This window comes from Macaca nemestrina, chromosome 6 (assembly GCF_043159975.1).
Source record: "Macaca nemestrina isolate mMacNem1 chromosome 6, mMacNem.hap1, whole genome shotgun sequence".
NCBI classification, from domain to species: domain Eukaryota; kingdom Metazoa; phylum Chordata; class Mammalia; order Primates; family Cercopithecidae; genus Macaca; species Macaca nemestrina.
Window position 1 is genome coordinate 135,566,939 of NC_092130.1, and position 20,107 is coordinate 135,587,045.

Sequence of the window (20,107 nt, forward strand, 5' to 3'; positions counted from 1 at the left end):
ATTTTCTTATCTTCCATGAAGCTCCACTATTACAGACATTGTTATTCTTAACTAAACTCACAAAATATTGTTGAGAATGAAACACCTTTTCTTCCACGGTAGATCCAAAATGTTGTGCCTTCTGTATCAGCTGGAATTCTTTATCTATCCTGGATGGTATTAGGTCATTTGATGAAATAAGATCATGGAAACTTTCTTTCTCAGTCTTGGAATTTATGGGTCTGTATAGCATATTTCCCCAAGGCAGAAGATAGAGTTCTCAGACTCTGTTACTACCTATGATTCTTTGTGCCTTCTTTTCACCTCTTAGCAGACATGACCAATTTCTGTGCCTCTTAAACAAAATCACAAATGCAGTCCCAACCTTTTGTGGGGCGACTCATTGGTAAGGAAATTTCTGAGAAGTGGCTTTGTGGCAAAATGTAGATTTCCACTGTCTATTCTGTGTCACATAACTGATTTGCATGATTAAAAATGTTTGATTCCACATTTCTGTTTTCATCCAGAGGGACAAAAATATGTTTAATCTTGACCAGAATCCACAGAATGAAATCAAACATACAGATCTCCTATTTAAGAACTGACCTGCTCCTGGAATAAAACAAACAAGTCAGGAAAAGGCAAATATGTCCTCCCTCTAGCCCATCATTTGCAATGGAATCCCAAGAGTCTATAGAAAGAACGACTTCTGATTCTAGCCCAGACACCAACTGAATTTATAATTTTAATTTTGGGTTTTTTTTTTTTTTTTTTTTTTGAGATTGAGTCTCACTGTGTTTTCCAGGCTGGAGTACAGTGGTGTGATTTCTGCTCACTGCAATCTCCGCCTCCTGGGTTCAAGCAATTCTCTGCCTCAGCCCCCCGAGTAGCTGGGATTATAAGTGCCCGCCAGCATGCCCACCTAATTTTTGTATTTTTAGTAGAGACGGGGTTTCACCATCTTGACCAGGCTGGTCTTGAACTCCTGACCTCGTGATCCACCCGCCTTGGCCTCCCAAAGTGCTGGGATTGCAGGCATGAACCACTGTGCCTGATGAATTTATAATTTTAGATTAGAGTCTCCTTTGTGTAACCTTTTTCTGTACTATCCATTGTCCTCACTCTAATGTGAATGACATTAACAAAAAAAAAAATCAAAATGCTTTTGTCTGGTAGTTGGGCCCAGACAAAATGGAGCACAGAAGCAGCAATGTCATAGCTAATAGGAAGTGATATGGCTTTCTTTCTTCATAAATAAAAGATAAAATGAAGAATAAAATATATTCACATTTTAGAAGTTTTAGCTTCATATACACAATAGTAAAGAAATGGGAAGTTTTAAAAGATGAGATTTTCATATATTGAATTAACATTTATCGAATATCTAATATATTCTTATACTACACTAGGTTCTGGGAATACAAAAATTTCAACATCAAAATAAAACGCAATCCTGACTGTAATGTGATGTGCATTACTATAATTTATGAATTTTTGTATCTAAATTTAAATTGCAATGTTATGCTATATCTATTTTTTAAATTTCAGCATGTTTTTCTTCCAGATATGATTAATATCTCTCTTAATATTTGTTTACTCTTGACATCTTTAGGAGATAGTCAACTTCAACTGTCGGAAACTGGTGGCTACAATGCCTTTATTTGCTAATGCGGATCCTAATTTTGTGACTGCCATGCTGAGCAAGTTGAGATTTGAGGTGTTTCAACCTGGAGATTATATCATACGAGAAGGAGCTGTGGGTAAAAAAATGTATTTCATTCAACATGGTGTTGCTGGTGTCATTACAAAATCCAGTAAAGAAATGAAGCTGACAGATGGCTCTTACTTTGGAGGTTAGTAAAAAAGATGCAACTAAGATAAAATCTAAGCTGCTTGAGATTTGTGTCTTTAAGAATTTTGGAGATGTCAGCATGTCACTTTGTTGGTTTTGAATGTAAACCTGTATGTGAATTCTGATAAAAGTGTCTATAACAGTGCTTTCACATTTCAGAGTCACAGGCTCAATGTGTGTGATTTACTACTACATTGGTTGAGGTATTATTTCAACCTCTTTATCTAGAACCAAATATTAGGGGCTTAAGTCAAATGGGAAGTATGATTTTCTTCTACACAAAAGTTCCAGGAGGGTTGGGAGGCTTTCTCTACAACAGTTTTTGGTGACCTAGATTCCATCCATCCACTAAAATGTTTTGTTTCATTTTTGTCATCTCCACAAGAGGAGCTGATTCCTCTCTGCCATGTTTTGTTATGGCTCATATAATGGGGCAGAAATAATAGAAGAAATGAAAAACTAACAGCTTCCGTTTGATATTCCTACTGCCCAGAAATTGCAAAAATCATTGCTATTCACATATGATTGCCCAGAATTGGTATAGGATCACCTTCAAGCCTAAGGAAGGCTGCAAAATGTAGCCTCTAGTTAGATGGCAATTTACCTTGCTAAAAATTTATGAAAATTTGTATTGTTTCTGTATTAGTTTGTTTGCACACTGCTGATAAAGACGTACCTGAAACTGGGAACAAAAAGTGGTTTAATTGGACTAACAGTTTTACATAGCTGAGGAGGCCTCAGAATCATGGCAGAAGGTAAAAGGTACTTCTTACATGATGGCAGCAAGAGATAATGAGAAAAAAGCAAAAGCAGAAACCCCTGATGAACCCATCAGATCTCATGAGACTTATTCACTATTATGAGAATAGCATGGGGAAGACCAGTCCCTGTGATTCAATTACCTCCCCCTGGGTCCCTCCCATAACATGTGAGAATTCTCAGAGGTATAATTCAAGTTGAGATTTGAATGGGGACACAGCCAAATCATATTAATTTCCAATTTTTTAATTAAAATTATATATATAATACATATATATGTTTCTACACATGTACAAAAAATGCCTAGAAATTGATTTACTGGGTCAAACACTATTTGATCTTATTTTTAGACTTAGACAAATAACACCCAATTGCTTCTTTGATAAGACTGCCTGTTTGCTTTGCCAATTCAGTTTTAGTTTTGTCTTGTGTATTAGTCCATTTTCACACTACTATAAATACCTGAGACTGGATAATTTATAAAGAATAGATATTTAATTATCTCACAGTTCCACATAGCTGGGGGCGGGGCACCTCAGGAAACTTACAATCATGGCAGAAGGTGAAGGAGAGACAAGCAACTGCTTCACAAGCAGCAAGAGAGAGAAAGCGCAGGGGAAACTGCCACTTAAACCATCAGAACTCCTGAGAACTCCCTCACCACCATGAGAACAGCATGGGGGGACCCGCTACCATGATCCATATCCCCTCAGGTCCCTGTCTTAACATATGGGGATTACAATTCGAGATGAAATTTGTCGAGGGGACACAGAGCCAAAACATATTATCTTGTTAATAAACAAAAGGACACACCCTAATTATCTGCATTTCTATTTGCATGTTTGCTATTTCTGGGAGGCTGAGAAATTTCTTGTTAGAGTTGCTAATTGCTTGGATTTATTTTTTTGTTCCTATTCTTTGCACATGTTTCCACTCTGTTGTTTGCCTTTGTAAATCTAATTTATAGGAATGTTCCAGATATATATTTTATATGATGCAACTATTTTCTCCTAATTTGTTGCTTGTTTCTTAATTTTGTTTATAATATCTGTCATCGTTTTGATTCTCATTATTGTTGATTTAAATCTGCCTATTTTTTTCTTAGGGCATTAAAGATTTTATGTTCTGTAAGTGGATTTTACACACTGCAAAATAATGGAAATGCTTTTCTTATCTTTCTTTCTTTTTTTTTTTTTTTTAATGATAGGATCTCCCTCTGTCACCTAGGCTGGAGTGCACTGGCATGATTATGGCTCCACTGCAGGCTCAAGTGATCCTCCCACCTCAGCCTCCCTAGTAGCTGGGACCACAAGCATATGCCTCCATGCCCTGCTTTTCTATTTTTTAATTTTTTGTAGAGAGGGGGTGTCACCATGTTACCCAGGCTGGTCTCTAACTCGTGGGCTCAAACAATCTTCCTCCCTTGACCGCCCAAATTTTTGGAATTACAGGCATGGCCACCACACCTGGCTGGAATTGTTTTTCACATTTTTATGTATTTTATTTAGTTTTACTACATTTTTTCAGGACTACTTTGTTATTATAATTTCTTATATTATATTATTATACATATTTTTGTTTTAGTATTAATTTAAAATGTAATTAATACATTTTTGTTTTAGTATTAACCCATCCAAAGTATATTTGTGAGTATAATGTGAAATATTCTGTATTATCCCCATTTGTTCCCCCAAAGAGACAATTTTTCCAAAATCATTGATGAAGGAGTTCATCCTTTCTGCTAACTTTTGAAATGATTCCTTAATAATATGCTGACTTTAAGAAATGTTCCTCATTTACAGCTAAGATATATTTATTAAGAAAATTTTTGAATTTTGGTAAGTGCGTTTTTTGACTGTATCAAAATAACCATGAGGTTATAACCCATTAATCTATTATGACTGAGTGAAACATATTAACTCAAATTAATTAACTTCTTTAAATTCCAGCTCACCAATTAAAGACAATTTTGAAGTTCCATTTTGAAGCTTTCCATTTCTTCCCACTCTTCTTTCTTGTTAAAATGATTCTGTGTTGTCTCATTGGCCTCTTAGCCTTTTGTGCAGGTTATTTTAAGAAAAACGCCGATTAGGAAAAACTATGAATCTAACAGGATCTGCTTTAGAAAGTACAGAGAATTAATGTTTGAATGAAGGGAAAAAAGAAAGAGAGTGTTGAAGTTAGATGGGATAAGAAATGAAAGTATACAGTTGATCTTGAAAAACGTGGAGATTAGGTGTACCAACCCCTACTCTGTCAAAAATCTGCATATAGTTTTTGACTCTGCAAAATCTTGACTAATAGCAGCCTACTGTTGGCTGGAAGCCTAACCAATAATATAAATAGTTGATTAAAACATATTTTGTATGCTGTATATATTTGATACTGTATTCTTACAATTAAGTTAGCTAAAGAATATAAAATATTTAAAAATTAATAAGGAAGAGAAAATATATTTACTATTCATCATAATAAATAGATCATCATAACAAATGGGTCATCATCAAGGTCTTCATCCTCATCATTTTTATGTTGAGTCGGATGAGGAGGAGAAGGAAGAGAAGGGGTTACTTTTACTCTCTTGCGGTGGCGGAAGCAAAAGAAAATCCACCTGTAAATGGACTTGCGTAGTTCAAACCTGTGTTAAGTAGTGAACTGTATATGTATAGGCCAGGTTTGGGGATAAATTTGTAGGAGGAAAAGTCTTTGAGTCAATTTCTGGGGATTTGATGAATATGTAGAAGAAACATTTGAAAAGAATTTTTTGAAGTGTTATTATGCACAAAGACGGGATTTGTGAAGTCGACATATGTTTTGTGAATTCAAAGGAGCTTTTAAATACCTTACAGTTAATTTGGTAATATGACTAAGGTTTTATACAAAGACTGGAATATGTTCCTCCCTGGATTTATGTGGGTTAAACTATTAGTACAGTGAATCACATCAATGAATATCCTTATGTTAAACCATAAGATCATTTCTGAGATTAAAACTATTTTTTCTTGATGTTTTATTTCTTTAACATAGTGTAACATCTCCGTCCATGAGTGAGATTGGTCTACATATAATGTTGTTTTTATTGGGGTCATTTTTGTGATCTATTAGATGACTTTGGATATCAGGTTATGCTCACTTCTTAGAAAGAATAATGAAACTTTTTCAAAAAGTATTCTCTGTTTTAGAGAAGTTTAAACAATCTAGGCATTACCTGTTATTTGAAAATTTGATAGGCTTCACAAATAAAGCCACTTGCATTTGATTCCTTGTATTTTATGGTTATTAAAATACTCCGATTTTCTATTTCTTTAGGAGTAATCATTCAGTTCATCTAATTCAATTGTTCATAATACTCATTACTATCTCCTGGGAAGCTTTAAAAAAATTTGATGCCAATGCCAAAAAAGCTACTCTATATTTTCTCATATAATTGAGTGGAGTTGAAATCCAATTACCAGTATGTTGGCAAAAATCCTCAGATGATTCAAAAGAATTTTTAAATTAAAAATAGATAGTTACAGAGACAGAGAGTGAGAGACATGAAGATATTGATATAGATATATGGTTCCCTTTTTACTTTTAAACTTGTATTTCCTTTTTATTACAGGGGGTTTGTATTTACAAAATTATTGCAAAGATCATACAGATAATTCCAATGTAAACACCTTGCATTACTATGGTATGTTGGTCAAAACTAATGAACCAACATTGATTAACTGTTAAAGTACTTAATAAAGTGCATTTTTCATTAAAATTTTTCCAATCTTTACCCAATGTCCTTTTTCTGTTCAGAATCCGATACGTAATACCACCTGACATTTAGCAGTAATGTCTTCTTTGGCTACTTTTAATCATTAAAGTTTCTTAGAATTTCCTTCTTCTTTAGTAATTTGAAGCACTGGTTAAGGTATCTTGTAGAATGTCCCTCAGTTGGGATTTGTCTGATGCTTTTCTCAAGATTAGATTGGAGTAATTGTTTTGGGGAAGAAAAACAAGACTTAAAGTACCATTCTCATCACATCATATTGAGAGTGCATACTATGAATATATCTTATTGCTGTTGATGTTAACCTTAATCATCTAACTTGAGTTAGGATTTGTAAGTCATCTCCATTGTAAAGTTAATTTTTCTTCCCCTCTCATTCCATACTGTACTCTTTGGAAGATAGTCACCACACACAGCCCACAAGTAAGGAGTGGAGAGTATTATTCCACTTCCTTGAAGACCAAGTATGACATAAATAACTTGAAATCATTCTGAACAGGAAATTTACCTATTCTCTTTCATTATTTATTGATATATATAATCCTTTTTGTATCAGTATGGACACTTGGATATTTATTTTATAATTTGGGTTATAATCCAGTACTACTTTATTAATTCTGTTGCTCAGATTGTTTCATCTTTGGCTATTGGAATCTCTTTCAATTAGCCCCTGTGTCCCTTTGTCCTTATTATTGTGGGTAAACTTTTTCTTATTTCCTGTCACCACAATATGCTCCTGGCTCATCCTGAATAGTTCCTATCAGTCTAAAATTATTCATTTCTTCAAAGAGCCTTGGATTCTATAATTGGAGAATGGTAATTGAAATAAAGATCTGGAAAGCCTTGAGTTGGTGCAGGGTATCACATGGTGAGGGAGCTGAGAGTGCTCATGTGGAAGACCAAGTTCTTCTTTCTCTTTTTATAAAGCTATCAGTTATCCCTGATTATAAATCATTCATAAAGGCAGAGCCCTCATGATCCAGTCAACTCATAAAGACTTCACCTCTCAATATTGCCATATTGGGTATTAAATTTCAAGGAGTTTTGAAGGTGACACATATTCATACCACAGCAACATCTTTCCCCTAATCTTGATTTTGGGAGAAAGCATCCACCTGTTACCATTAAGTATGATGCTAATTGAACAGATTTTTGTTTGTTTGTTTGTTTGTTTTTCAGATGTTCTTAATCATATTGGGAAAGTTGTCCTTTATTCCAACTTTTCTAAGAGTTTTTTTTTTTTTTAATCATGAATGAATGTTGGGTATTGTCAAATGTGTGTTTTTCTATGCCAAGTCTGTGATCATATGTTTTTTCTTCTCTAGTCTGTCAATGTGGTGAATTGTTTTGATTGATTTTAATTTTAAGTGTTGAACCAGCCTTGCATGCCTAATATAACTTTTATTTCATCAAAATGTTTAAAATGTATTGGATTTGATTTGCTAATATTTTGGTCATAATTTTGTCTCTGTCTTTTTAAGATATAATATTCTGTGCATTTTTATTCATGTAATGTGCTTTCTGATTTTTGTATTTGGCTGATTCTCACTTCATAGAATAGATTAGAAGGTGCTCCTTCTTCTTCTATTTTCTGGAAAAGATTGTGGAGAATTAATATCATTTCTTCCTTAAAATTTTGGTAGAATTTACTGGTGACAACTTTTAGGCCTGGTGATTTATTTTTTGCAAGGGGTAGAATAATTTATCCAATTCCTTGTGGATATAAAGTTATTTATGTTATATGGTTCTCATTATGTGAATTTTGTTAGTTTGTACTTTCCAGGAATTGCTCCACTGCATCTACTGAGTTCTTTGTGGTATGCTTTGATATTTCTTTTAGTGTCCCCAAGATCAATAGTGATGACCCCTTTTCATTTTTGATGCTCATAATGTTTACTTTCTTTTTTCTTGGTCAGTCTTCCTAGAGAATCTTAAAAATATGTATATTTTCCAAGAGGTAGAGTTGCATTTCATTGATTTTCTCTGTTGTTTCCTGTTTTCATTTTTATTGATTTCTATCATAATTTTCATGGTATTCTTAGTTTTTGGGCTTTGAGCTTAAATTGCATTCCTTAGTCTATTTTGCTAAGATGGAAGCTTAGAATATTGATTTTTCAATCTTTCTTCTGTTCTAATATATTTGTTTAATACTATGTAGTATAAATTCCTCTCTAAGAACTTCATTTTCTACCTCCTGCAAACTTGGTGTCATATTTTAATTTTCGTTAGTTTTTTTTTTTTTAATATTATCTGAGACTTTTTCCTTGTCTCATATGGTTTTTAAGTGCGTTAAATATATAGGGATTTTCTGTCTTTCTGTTGTTGGTTTCTAGTTTAGTTCATTGTGACCTGAAAATTTACCTTGTATGATTCTATTTTCTGTTTGCTGAGATGTGTTTTATGGCCCTAAATCTTGATAAATGTTCCATGTAAAATGAGAAAAATAATATTCTTCCATTGTTATTTATTTAACCAAACTCACTTGAGTAAGAAATTATGTGAAATACTATTTTGTTTCCATTCAGAGATTTTAGCCTCATTCATATTTTCACTATGATGACATGGGGTGGCTATTGGTGGACCTCAAGGGTACCAGAAGCACAAATCTTTTATGGACAGTTTATGGAAAAAAATAAGTTTACATTACTTTCAATATCAACATGCAGTTTTAGACATCAAAGAAGATAATGCAAGGCAGTTAAAATCTAATAGCATGTACTTAGTTAATAAGCTATACATATTATACAATCCCTACCTATTTCATTATCTAATATGAAATCTTGAGATCAATAATGCCAAATTTTATATTATACTAGTTTTATATTTGTATAAATTGAGCATGACAAGTTCATAGTATTGTTAAGCAGAAGAACCGGAGGTAGGCTGAGGAATGCTCTTTTCCCTCTTCTAATATGTCTAACTAAATAAATATAATCAGTTCACAAAACATTAAACCTCAGTAAAATGGAGGGCAGAATAGTAAACTAAGGAGATTTATTTAAAGAAAGATCATATGCAAACGTTTTGAATTCTGTGCATAACTTGATTTATGTCTACAATAATGAAGGAGTATGTTTCTACATCGGTATAATTTTTTAACTACAGAAAATTTGTTTTACTTTTTGGTGAGGCATGTGGCTCACGCACCACCTTATCCTGTATTCTTAGCAGAGGTCTTACGTAGTGTAGTAGCAGAAAAAGTATGAGGAAATGAACCAAAAATAAGTGTGAGACACATTCATAAGGCCTGGGGATAGAGCAGTGAGCAAAAAATACCATGCCACTCCTACTCATGGAACTTATATTTTAATGGGTGGTTATATTTTACAAAGAAGAATTTAATAAAGAAACCTGGGAATTACTAAAAATAATAAGCCACATTATAAAATGGTGACAGCCATATTGGAATTACAGTCCAGGCATGTGGATTACCTGGGAGTCCTAGGCTTCCCATTGAGAGTGATGGTGAATGGGCATAAAGAGCTCGAGGAAATTTGTCTACATAGCTTGGGCCAGATGGATGGCGAGTAAGTGTTGGGGCTGTGGTGAGTGTTGGGGTGCTCAAGGAGTGATGGTTTTGATTGTAGCAAAAGGAGTGTCTGGACTCCTGCTTAACTCCTCCTTTGAGTTAGGTTTTATAGTCTCATCATCCTCTTTTTAAATATCAGAAAAATGAGTCTCAAAGCAGTTAAACAAGCTGGCCAAGGCCATGGACTTGAGCAGGGACAATCCCAGGTTTCAAACTCAGTTTGTTTCTGAACCTGAAGCCTGTGTTCTTTCCAGGATACCTAACTGCCTCTTAAGAGGGGCATGATTATTCTCCATGATATCACTTCAAATCTATCCATGAACCTTTTATTTAATTTCCATGAATTCACTAAACTCTTTTGTAAGTCTATTCATATGTTCTCTCTGACCATTCTATTAAGGTAATCATACTGTAAATATATTATCCACTAAGTAAAATGCCATTAACAAACTTCATTAAAATGTCAAATAATATATCTTTGTACCAATACTTTATGATTTTAAAGAATAGTTTGTTGTTCTAATATAATTTACTTGATTATTGTTAATATCTCCTTTACTAATTCACCTCTTAATAATCATTTATCTTTCCACACCAAAGTGTTCTAATTGATTCAGTCTCTTGACTTTCTTTCTTTCAAAATGTCTGTCTCATAAGTTCTTTTTATGGAATGATAATGTGAAACAAACCTATGAGAAAGGAAATATTTCTCATGACTCCTGTTAAATGCTGCTTTAATAATGACCATTTTGCTGGCTGTGAACAGACTGGCAGATACTTTACACAGTTAATATGTGTATTTAGGATTTTTATGACCAAAATACATTTGGGCAGATAATGATCATTTGACATTTTTAAATTTAGAGACACCAATTTGAAAAACCCACAGGCAATTCCAGTCACGGTGACTATTCATTAACTCTAAGAGGACTGAAGCATCTGCCAATCTGCAGTTTGCAATTTACTCCACTTCTAGTACATTATATTTGTTTAAGCTCATGCTGGTTTTCTAGCAGGCATAAGGAATCTGTTGATAATTAATCAAATTAACAATTTGATTAGCTCAATTTTTTCTATTACATTTATGAGCAGCAGTAGGAAAGAACAATTAATCTTTTTATGAATTTTTTTATTTATTTTTATTTTGCTTTCTCATTTGTTATCCTCTTAGATGAGGCTAAATGAAATAATTGTTTCCATGCTGGTAAGGCAACTCTGTCAGATCTTTTCTTTTCTTGTCAGGTCAATAGACAAATGTATACATAAAATAATTTCAAATAATATTTGATGCTATGAAAAAATAATAAAGCAAGTTAATAAAAGAATAGTTTGGGCAGAAAGCTTAATGAAAAGGGACAGCACTGGGTGTGGTGGCTTATGCCTGTAATTCCAGCACTTTGGGATACAAAGGCTGAAGGATCACTTGAGTCCAGGTGTTCAAGACAAGCCTGAGCAACATAGTGAGTGAGTCCCTGTCTCTACAAAAAATCAAAAAGTAACTGGATGTGGTGGCACACAAATCTACTTGGGAGGCCTGAAGTGGGAGGATCCCTTGAGGTGGAGGTTGCAATGAGCCAAGACTGTACCACTGCACTCCAGCCTGGGCAACAGAGTGCAAACCTGTCTCAAAATATAAATAAAATAAAAAAGAGGGAAAGCTAGTCATATAACAATCTGAGAGAGAAACATTATCAGCATGGCGAATAACAAGTGCAAAGCTCCTGATGTGAAAACAGAGGTGGTAAGTTCCAAAAGCAGAAGGATGCCAGCTTTGCTAGACCAGAGACAGAGGTTAAAAGATTTATAAAAGATGAGCTCAGAGTGTTGTCCAGAAAACAGAACAGGTGGGCATACACAGAACATGATATATTTATAAGGTGGTCATCTTAGTGACAGACCAAGAACTCTAACTTAGTTCATGTGGGAAGGTAGCGAACAGTGAATAAGAAGTAGAGTTAATAAACTACAGTTCCATATGAGAGAGAAAAGATATTGGAGGTGGAGAAGTAGAATAAAGTGAGGTGGAAATACAAGAAATGATCTGAATAGAGGTTTTGGAATTAGTTAAGCTATTGATGATAATGAAGTCTAAGATATGACCATTGAAATCGTGGCCGAAAAAGAATTAAAATATGAAAGATGATGATAGTGAGAAAATCAAATAATACTTAGGCCATTGTGTTGTATGAAGCATTTTCAAGGTTTCTGATGGACACAATGATTATACGTCTATATTATTATAACAAGAATAATCTGTATTTCAGTGAAAGACATTTGAAACTAAATTAAAGCTGTACTTTTAAGATTATTTTTTCTTTCAAATATTATTTATACTCATTTTCTTATTTTCTCATAATCTCTTTTGTTTCTTCATGATTATTTGCAGCATTTATATAAAAGATATATGGAAACTATGAGACTATAACATTCCCATTATACTGCAGACTTGTAGAAGATCATGTTATGTTTCTGTTTGTATCTGCACCCTCAGCATAATGACTAACACATGATTTTTACTGAATAAATATTGGTGGCATTGGATCTACTTTTGGAGCCACCTTTAATTGAATAAGTTTTTATAACATTAAATTAATTACCAAACTTTTCTCCTAACAAATGATGTCTTTTTTGTTTTATAATTTTTTAAACATAAAAGTGTCTATTTCTTTTTGTTTTCCCTACAAATTCTTAACAGAAGTCGTAAATGTAAACCAAATAATTAGACTTAGTATTCAGTCGTATCTTACTTAATACTTGTTATGAACTGAATGTTTTTGTCCCCTACAATTCATATGTTGAAACTGTAGTCCCAAATGTGATGACATTGGAGGTCGAGTCTCTGGAAGGTAATTAGGTCATGAGGATGGAGCCCTCATAAATAGGATTAGTGCCCTGTATTTGTCCATTCTCACATTGCCAATAAAGACATACCTGAGAGTAGGTAATTTATAAACAAAGAGAGGTTTAATGGACTCACAGTTCCACATGGCTGGGGAGTCCTCAAAATCATGGTGGAAGGCAAAGGAGAAACAGGGGCATGTCTTACATGGGGCAGTCAAGAGAGCATGTGCAGGGGAATTGCCCTTTATAAAACCATCAGATCTCATGAGAGTTATTCACTGTCACAAGAACAGTGCAGGAAAAGCTGCCTCCGTGATTCCTCCCACCAGGTCCCTCCCACAGGACATGGGAATTATGGGAGCTACAATTCAAGATGAGATTTCGGTGGGGACAGAGCCAAACCATATCATGACCCAATATAAAGAGGGAGAGAACCAGTCAACTTCTTTTCTACCATAAGAGAATACAAACAGGGCAGTATGTAACCTAGAAGAGGGCCCTCATCAGAACCTGACCATGCTGGCATCCTGATCTTGAATTTCAAGGCTCCAGAACTGTAAGAATACATTTCTGTTGTCCATAAACCACCTACTCTATAGTAATTTGTTACTACATTTTAAATGGACTAATAAAGTGCTGAATAGAAGAGCAAGATTCCTTTGACATCACTTCTTTTTCTGTCCCTGTATATCTGCTCTCCAGCTTCCCGTTTGACCTTTGAGTCTCACTACAACTTTGCTGAGTAAGATGTTCTTGCCCTGCTTCAGCAGATCTATTCATCCTCTGCCACACTCTGGTGTGATTAATGAACTAACATTAATAAAGTACTTTGAGTTCCTTGGATAAAGTTGTGCAAACTATTATTCTGTTGTGTTACTTTCTTTACGGATTATTATAATGCTCCATTGTATTTGTGGAGTCTAGGAGAAAAAAGTGACATAAATGTCTCTGAGAAGGCACACTTCAACAGACTATGCAAGTACAACTGCATGAAAGCAACTAGGGTTCAAAATTTTATTTTTAATATACTTTCATTCTCCACTTACCTTTTTTATTCTGTATTCTCAGCCCAGAGTAAAGTAAGGTGAAGTAATACCATCTTTCTGTATGAACAATAAGTTTTACATTCTGAGGCATTAAGTATACATTTGGAAACAATTTAAAAAATTTTCAGATTCTAAGTCATATTTTTATCCCAAAGAATAGTTAATATATCCATAGGAAAGATAATGGGCTTTTTATCATTGTGAGGTATTTAGGTTTAAATATTCTTAAGGTTATATTGTATAAATGCCCCCCAAAAATACAGTTTATGAGTAAAGGACTGATCTTAGGAATCTGCTATGTGAACAAGTTGATTTGGAAGGCAATGATGTCCTGCAGTTACTTCCTGTGCTTCATTGCTGGTGGACAGATGGCTGGTTTCTCACTGTGTTCTCATTTCAACTGTATCTCTAGCTTGCTCCTTCCCATGTGGCCTTCCCCCTGTGCTAATAACAGAAGCTTTTTATTCTATGCCCAGGTTTTTCTTACTCTTAAATTTAGACCCTCCCTTCAATTCCAAAGTTCCAAATTGCTAAAATTGTGCAACGGTACCGGGATTCTCTCTACTAAACTATGCACCACATGCAGCTTACAAGTTATGTCTGGGGAACCGAAGCATGATTTAATGCCTGATTCTTTCTTTCTCATAATATTGCAAATTAAATTACCAAATTATGTATTTACAATCAAAACTATAAAAGGATTAGGAGGCAGCATGATGTGGCAGTGTGCTCAACATCCACAGAGCCAGGATCTAGTTTCCTTTCTGTAGATGGGACCTAACATGTAATAGCGAGGGGCTCAGAATTATCATGTGTAAAATGAGATTATTAAGACAGACACTTTCAACAGCCCCTTTCAGACCAATGATTCTGTTGGAATGGAACTCTTGAAGGGTGTATTCTTTTTTTTTTTTTTTTTTTTTTTGAGACGGAGTCTCACGCTGTTGCCCAGGCTGGAGTGCAGTGGCGCGATCTCGGCTCACTGCAAGCTCCGCCTCCTGGGTTCACGCCATTCTCCTGCCTCAGCCTCCTGAGTAGCTAGGACTACAGGCGCCCGCCACCGCGCCCGGCTAATTTTTTGTATTTTTAGTAGAGACGGGGTTTCACTGTGGTCTCGATCTCCTGACCTTGTGATCCGCCCGCCTCAGGCCTCCCAAAGTGCTGGGATTACAGGCTTGAGCCACCGCGCCCGGCCTAGAAGGGTGTATTCTTTTTGCCAGGTTGTTTGGCATTAAACATCCAAAATGTCTTCTTGCCTATTCTAGAGTTCACAGTATTTTTAAAGAAAGGCTGCATTTCATTTGTAGTATTATCACTGTGAGTGTTTTCAAGGCAATTTAAAAAGAAATGGAGGTAGGTGAGATTTGTGATGATTCATGCTCTGGTGGTTAAAAAATAACTACCACTGTTTTTCATGGATAGTGAAGAAAAGTAGAAATTGTCAGACCTTGGGCTGTAAAGCTCCTTGAAATGTGGTGGGAGATGAGAGGATACTGGTTAAGAGTGTAAGTTATGAAGCTGCACCCTGAGATGCTGTTGGACCTTGGGAAAGCCACAGATCTTCCCCAAGAATATTTCCAAATCTGTAAAACTGAAATAGTGGTAATTCCTACCTCACTAGGTTGCTTAGAGGATGAAATGATTCAATATTTCTAAAATACTTAGAACAGTACCTGGCACAGTTTGTGCCCTGATGTTAAGCATTAACGTAAGTGAAAGGGCCAGTGTACTATAAAGCAGTAGACACACGTAAAAGACAGTACTGGGGCATTATTGATTCAGGGCTCATGTCAAGTGAATCAACACTGGAAGTCTAATTGTCAATTTGTATTTCTCCTGACTCTATGTTAGTCTTAATCCTATAGCAAAGAAAATGACTCTATATCAATGTGTGTGTGTCAGAGGGTGGGGAAGTAGAGGTGAAATAATTAATCATGACAACTTTTTCAAACTAGAGATAACCTCAACTCTGAAAATTCTAATTTCCTCACTATAAGCAAAATTGAACTATGAGCACACACATAAGAAATCTTACTCTAGGATTTAGTAAAATCCAAATTCTTCAAACAACTAGTTCTTAATGTGCCAGGCATTGTACTAAGTAATTCCATGTGTATTATATAACTCAGTTATATTAAAATAACTACAAGAATATATAATCTATATCATTTTTGGTATGTTTTTCATATGCTTTACAAGTAAAGTGGAAGGCATATATTTGTCAAACACTAAATTATTCATAAACATTTTTGTAAATTTAGAATTAGAGGGAGCTTATTCATTATCTAATCCTCTTATACAAATGAGGAGCCTGAGAAATTCATGAGCCTAGAGGTTGGTGTGACAGGGCTGGGACTTTCACTCACAGGTAACTGCTCTTCCTACAGTAACGTAAATTTTCTGAACATTGTTACCAATAATGTTAGTCTGTAACATTTCAGAAAATAAGGATTCTTCCCACTTCTATTGTATTATAAAACACATCACACACACACACACACACACACACACACACACACACAGGCACACACACACATGCATACCTTCTAGCCTATTGCTAAATAGTAAGAATTTACTAATTCTATGCATGCTTCAATTAAGTATGACTGTTCTGACCTATCTATTATCCATGGAGACACTTCTCCGTGGCTGAATTTACTTAGATGGGAAGAATAAAATTGCCAGTCAGAACAGTTCAGCAAAAAATAATAAAGTGGAAAACGTTTAGTCACTTTAAATTGTGTTTCATCACTAATTTTTCAGTGTATATTAAACTTACCTTATTGGGATGTCCTTTGCAAATTTAAAATGTCAGAAATAATTTTAAAAATGTCTTTGTACCTCATACCATATGTTACAAGAGAAACACATCAACAACATCTTAATGTGTTAATGGTATGCAACAAGTAGTTCCCTTTGCTTGGATATCTGATTGTACCCCAAAGAAATGAATAGAGTCTCAAAAGATGTGTCTAATATTTTCAGTACTAACAAGTCAGTTGATAGTCACTCACAATAATACAGTCATATTGGATGTGAGTGAGAAAGATGAAGACTAAAACACATCAGACACTTCATAGAAGTAGCCTTTAAAATCTTAATTGCATTCATTTTACAATGCAGTGTATTAATTCAGTACATATTTATCCTCTTATTGTAAAGATTCAAAATATGTTAAAAGTTCTTATTTTCTTGAAGTTTATAGGATATTTGTTACTACAGAGCAATCATCAATGCTTCCTGCCTCAAGAAACTAGAAATTTTTTGTCTAATACTTCTTAAATACTGAAATCATTTTTACATAATAATATTCACATTGTGCATGTACTATTATAACCTGGAGAACAGAAGGGATATAATGTTTGCACTTATAATTTCTAATAAGGTATATATTTTTTAAACCATGTAAGTAGGTAAAGATAACATTATTATCATTATTAATTTGCCACTGAGAGAAGACACAAAATAATACTGCCATATCTTGTCTCCTATATCTGTCCCCTTTTTCCTATATAATGAGAAGGAGAATTATCTAAATAAAAATTAATTTCCAGTTTCTGAGAATCTTAGAACCATAGGTTTTTTTAGTTCCTTAACTATGAAGTTCTTTAAAAACTTAAATTTTCCTTTTGTGTATCTCCCCAAACTATAAAGAAGGTTTATCAGAGAAGATGAGGAACGGATGGCAAACATCTGATGATTTGTTTATTAGATAATCATAAGGTGCTGCAGAACAAATCCTAGATCATTTCTGAATCATTCATGTGTCACAGTTACCACGTTTTTCTATAAATGTAGACCTCTACTTCCTCCCTTTCTGCTGGAGGATATGGATGGTTTTAGAAAATAAAACAAAATTCAACATTCCTGCCAGCATTAGTCAATTAAGAGCATCTTTAAGTCAAGACCTTTTTTCATTCAAATCATGAAGAGGACAGAAACTGGTGGTGATTGATCTTGGCTACATTTTTCAGATAACAATCTTGAAATTTTTCTCAGGGACCATGAAAATGAATAAGATGTCAAAATATAAATACCTTTAATAACTCAGGGCTGAAAATAGTAAAAAATGTTTAAGCAAAATACCCTTCCAAATGAGATGTATTGCTTTGAAAGTGTCTAAGTCTATAGGACCCCAGAAATACCTAAGAATAAACCTAATTCCTACCAGCTTCCAAGTGAGAAGTCTATAATGATATAAAAAGAGTGAAAATGAGAAAAGAAATGGCAGCAGAAGATGTGAAATTGTATTTCCAGCCCAGAAGATAACATTTTAGAAAGATATTTTGGATTTATTGTTCAATTATTTGCATTAACTATGTGCATTGGCCCACTTGTGCCTAAACAAAATGTTCAAGGCCCTAAGAGTACCCACCTCACTTCTGAGCTGAGTTGTAAAAATTGAACAGTGTTGTGTCAAGGAAAAGTTGAGATGGAGATGGCAAATTGAAGGAAAGTGTGACCTGTTTTAAAGAAAGAAATTGTATGGAGCTACTTCTACTCCTTCACCTCAGGAAACTCATTTCTGATGATCTGGAATCTCTCCAGCTCATTCCAAAGTGAAGCATCACCCTAATATGGACTTAGAAAAGTGATTTTAAAGTAGCATTTCCCCCACCATTATGAAATAGAAACTTGGGGAAGTTCCACTTAGAGTTTAATAGACTTAGTATTGACCTACATTTTTTTTTCCACTTTAAATAGACCCATCTCTCTTATGATGCGTAGGAAGGAGGAAGAAACATATAGAAAAGGGAAATAAATCTCTTGTCCATATCTCCACATTAATGATTGTGACTTCAAATGGTTCTCAGACTTAACAGTTTGATTTGAAGGTCTCTCCTCTTCTGTAAAAAGAAACTGCCATATGGTCTACGTTGTGGTCTTAACATTTACACAACAATTTATTATGCCTGGTTCATAATGAAATACCAGCTCCCGGCTGGGAAATTAAAGCAGTGTTCAGCTCCTCTCAGCAAGAAGGCTACAGTTTGATATATTCTATAAACTGGATTCTGCAGTAGCCAAGGGAAAGAGGATTGACATAGTTAGAAAACACAGTTGGACTTGTTAAAACAAGCGTTTCAGTGCACAGATGCTAAGTCTCCTTGGAGTTATGCATTGGATCACTTTGCTCCTGCTTAGCTATTAACTAAATATATTTTTGTTTTATTTCCTCTTAATTTTCATCTTTACTGCAGTATATATAAATGCAATCATTTACCTCTAAGATATTTCAAAAATGTTTGTTAGGAAAGAAAGGGGTTACGGGGTATTAAAATATTCTCCATTTTCAATGAGTGCCATTTTTTTAAACTTTTATTTTCTTTCAGGGGTACCTGTGCAGGTTTGTTACATAGGTAAATTCATGTCATGGGAGTTGGTTGTGCATATTATTTCATCACCCAGGTACCAAGCTTAATACCCAATTGTTATCCTTTCTGCTCCTCTCCCCTACCCTCCATCCTTAAGTAGACCCCAGTATCTGTTCCCTTCTTTGTGTTCATGTGTTCTCATCATTTAGCTTCCATTTATAAGTGATAACATGCCGTATTTGGTTTTCTGTTCCTGCATTAGTTTGCTCAGGATAATAGCCCCCAGCTCCATCCATGTTCCCACAAAAGACATGGTCTCATTCATTTATATGGCTGCAGAGTATTCTATGATGTCTGTGTACCACGTTTTCTTTATCCAATCTGTCATTGATAGGAATTTAAGTTGATTCCACATTTTTACTATTGTGAATAGTGCTGCAAACAACATACACATGCATGTGTCTTTATAGTAGAATGATTTATATTCCTCTGGGTGTATACACAGTAATGGGATAGCTGGACCCAATGGTAGTTCTGTTTTTAGCTCATTGAGGAATGACTGTACTGCTTTCCACAATGGTTGAACTAATTTACACTCTGACCAACAGTGTGTATAAGTGTTTCCTTTTCTCCGCAACCTCACCTGCATCTGTTATTTTTTTACTTTTTAATGATAGCCATTCTGACTGGTGTGAGATGGTATCTCATTATGGTTTTGACTTGTATTTCTCTAATGATCAATGATATTGAGCTTTTTTCATATGATTGTTGGCCACATGTATGTCTTCTTTGGAGAAGTGTCTGTTCTTGTCCTTTGCCCACTTTTTAATGGTGTTGTTTTTTTTCTCTTGTAAATTTGTTTAAGTTCCTTATAGGTGCTGGATATTAGACCTTTGTCAGATATACAGTTTGCAAAAATTTTTTCCCATTCTGTAGTTTGTCTTTTTACTCTGTTGATAGTTTATTTTGCTGTGCAGAAACTCCTAAGTTTAATTAGATCCCATTTGTCAATTTTTGTTTTTG

General features: G+C 34.6%; 1 protein-coding gene across 1 annotated transcript in view; it reads left to right on the forward strand.

Annotated features, from left to right (window-relative positions):
- The window catches only part of LOC105487501 (hyperpolarization activated cyclic nucleotide gated potassium channel 1), a 440,263-nt gene that overhangs the window by 399,060 nt on the left and 21,096 nt on the right, over positions 1-20,107 (forward strand). Inside the window, exon 6 of the mRNA XM_011750962.3 lies at positions 1,592-1,832. Within this exon, the coding sequence (XP_011749264.1) occupies positions 1,592-1,832 (241 nt within the window). The remainder of the gene's footprint in view (positions 1-1,591; positions 1,833-20,107) is intronic.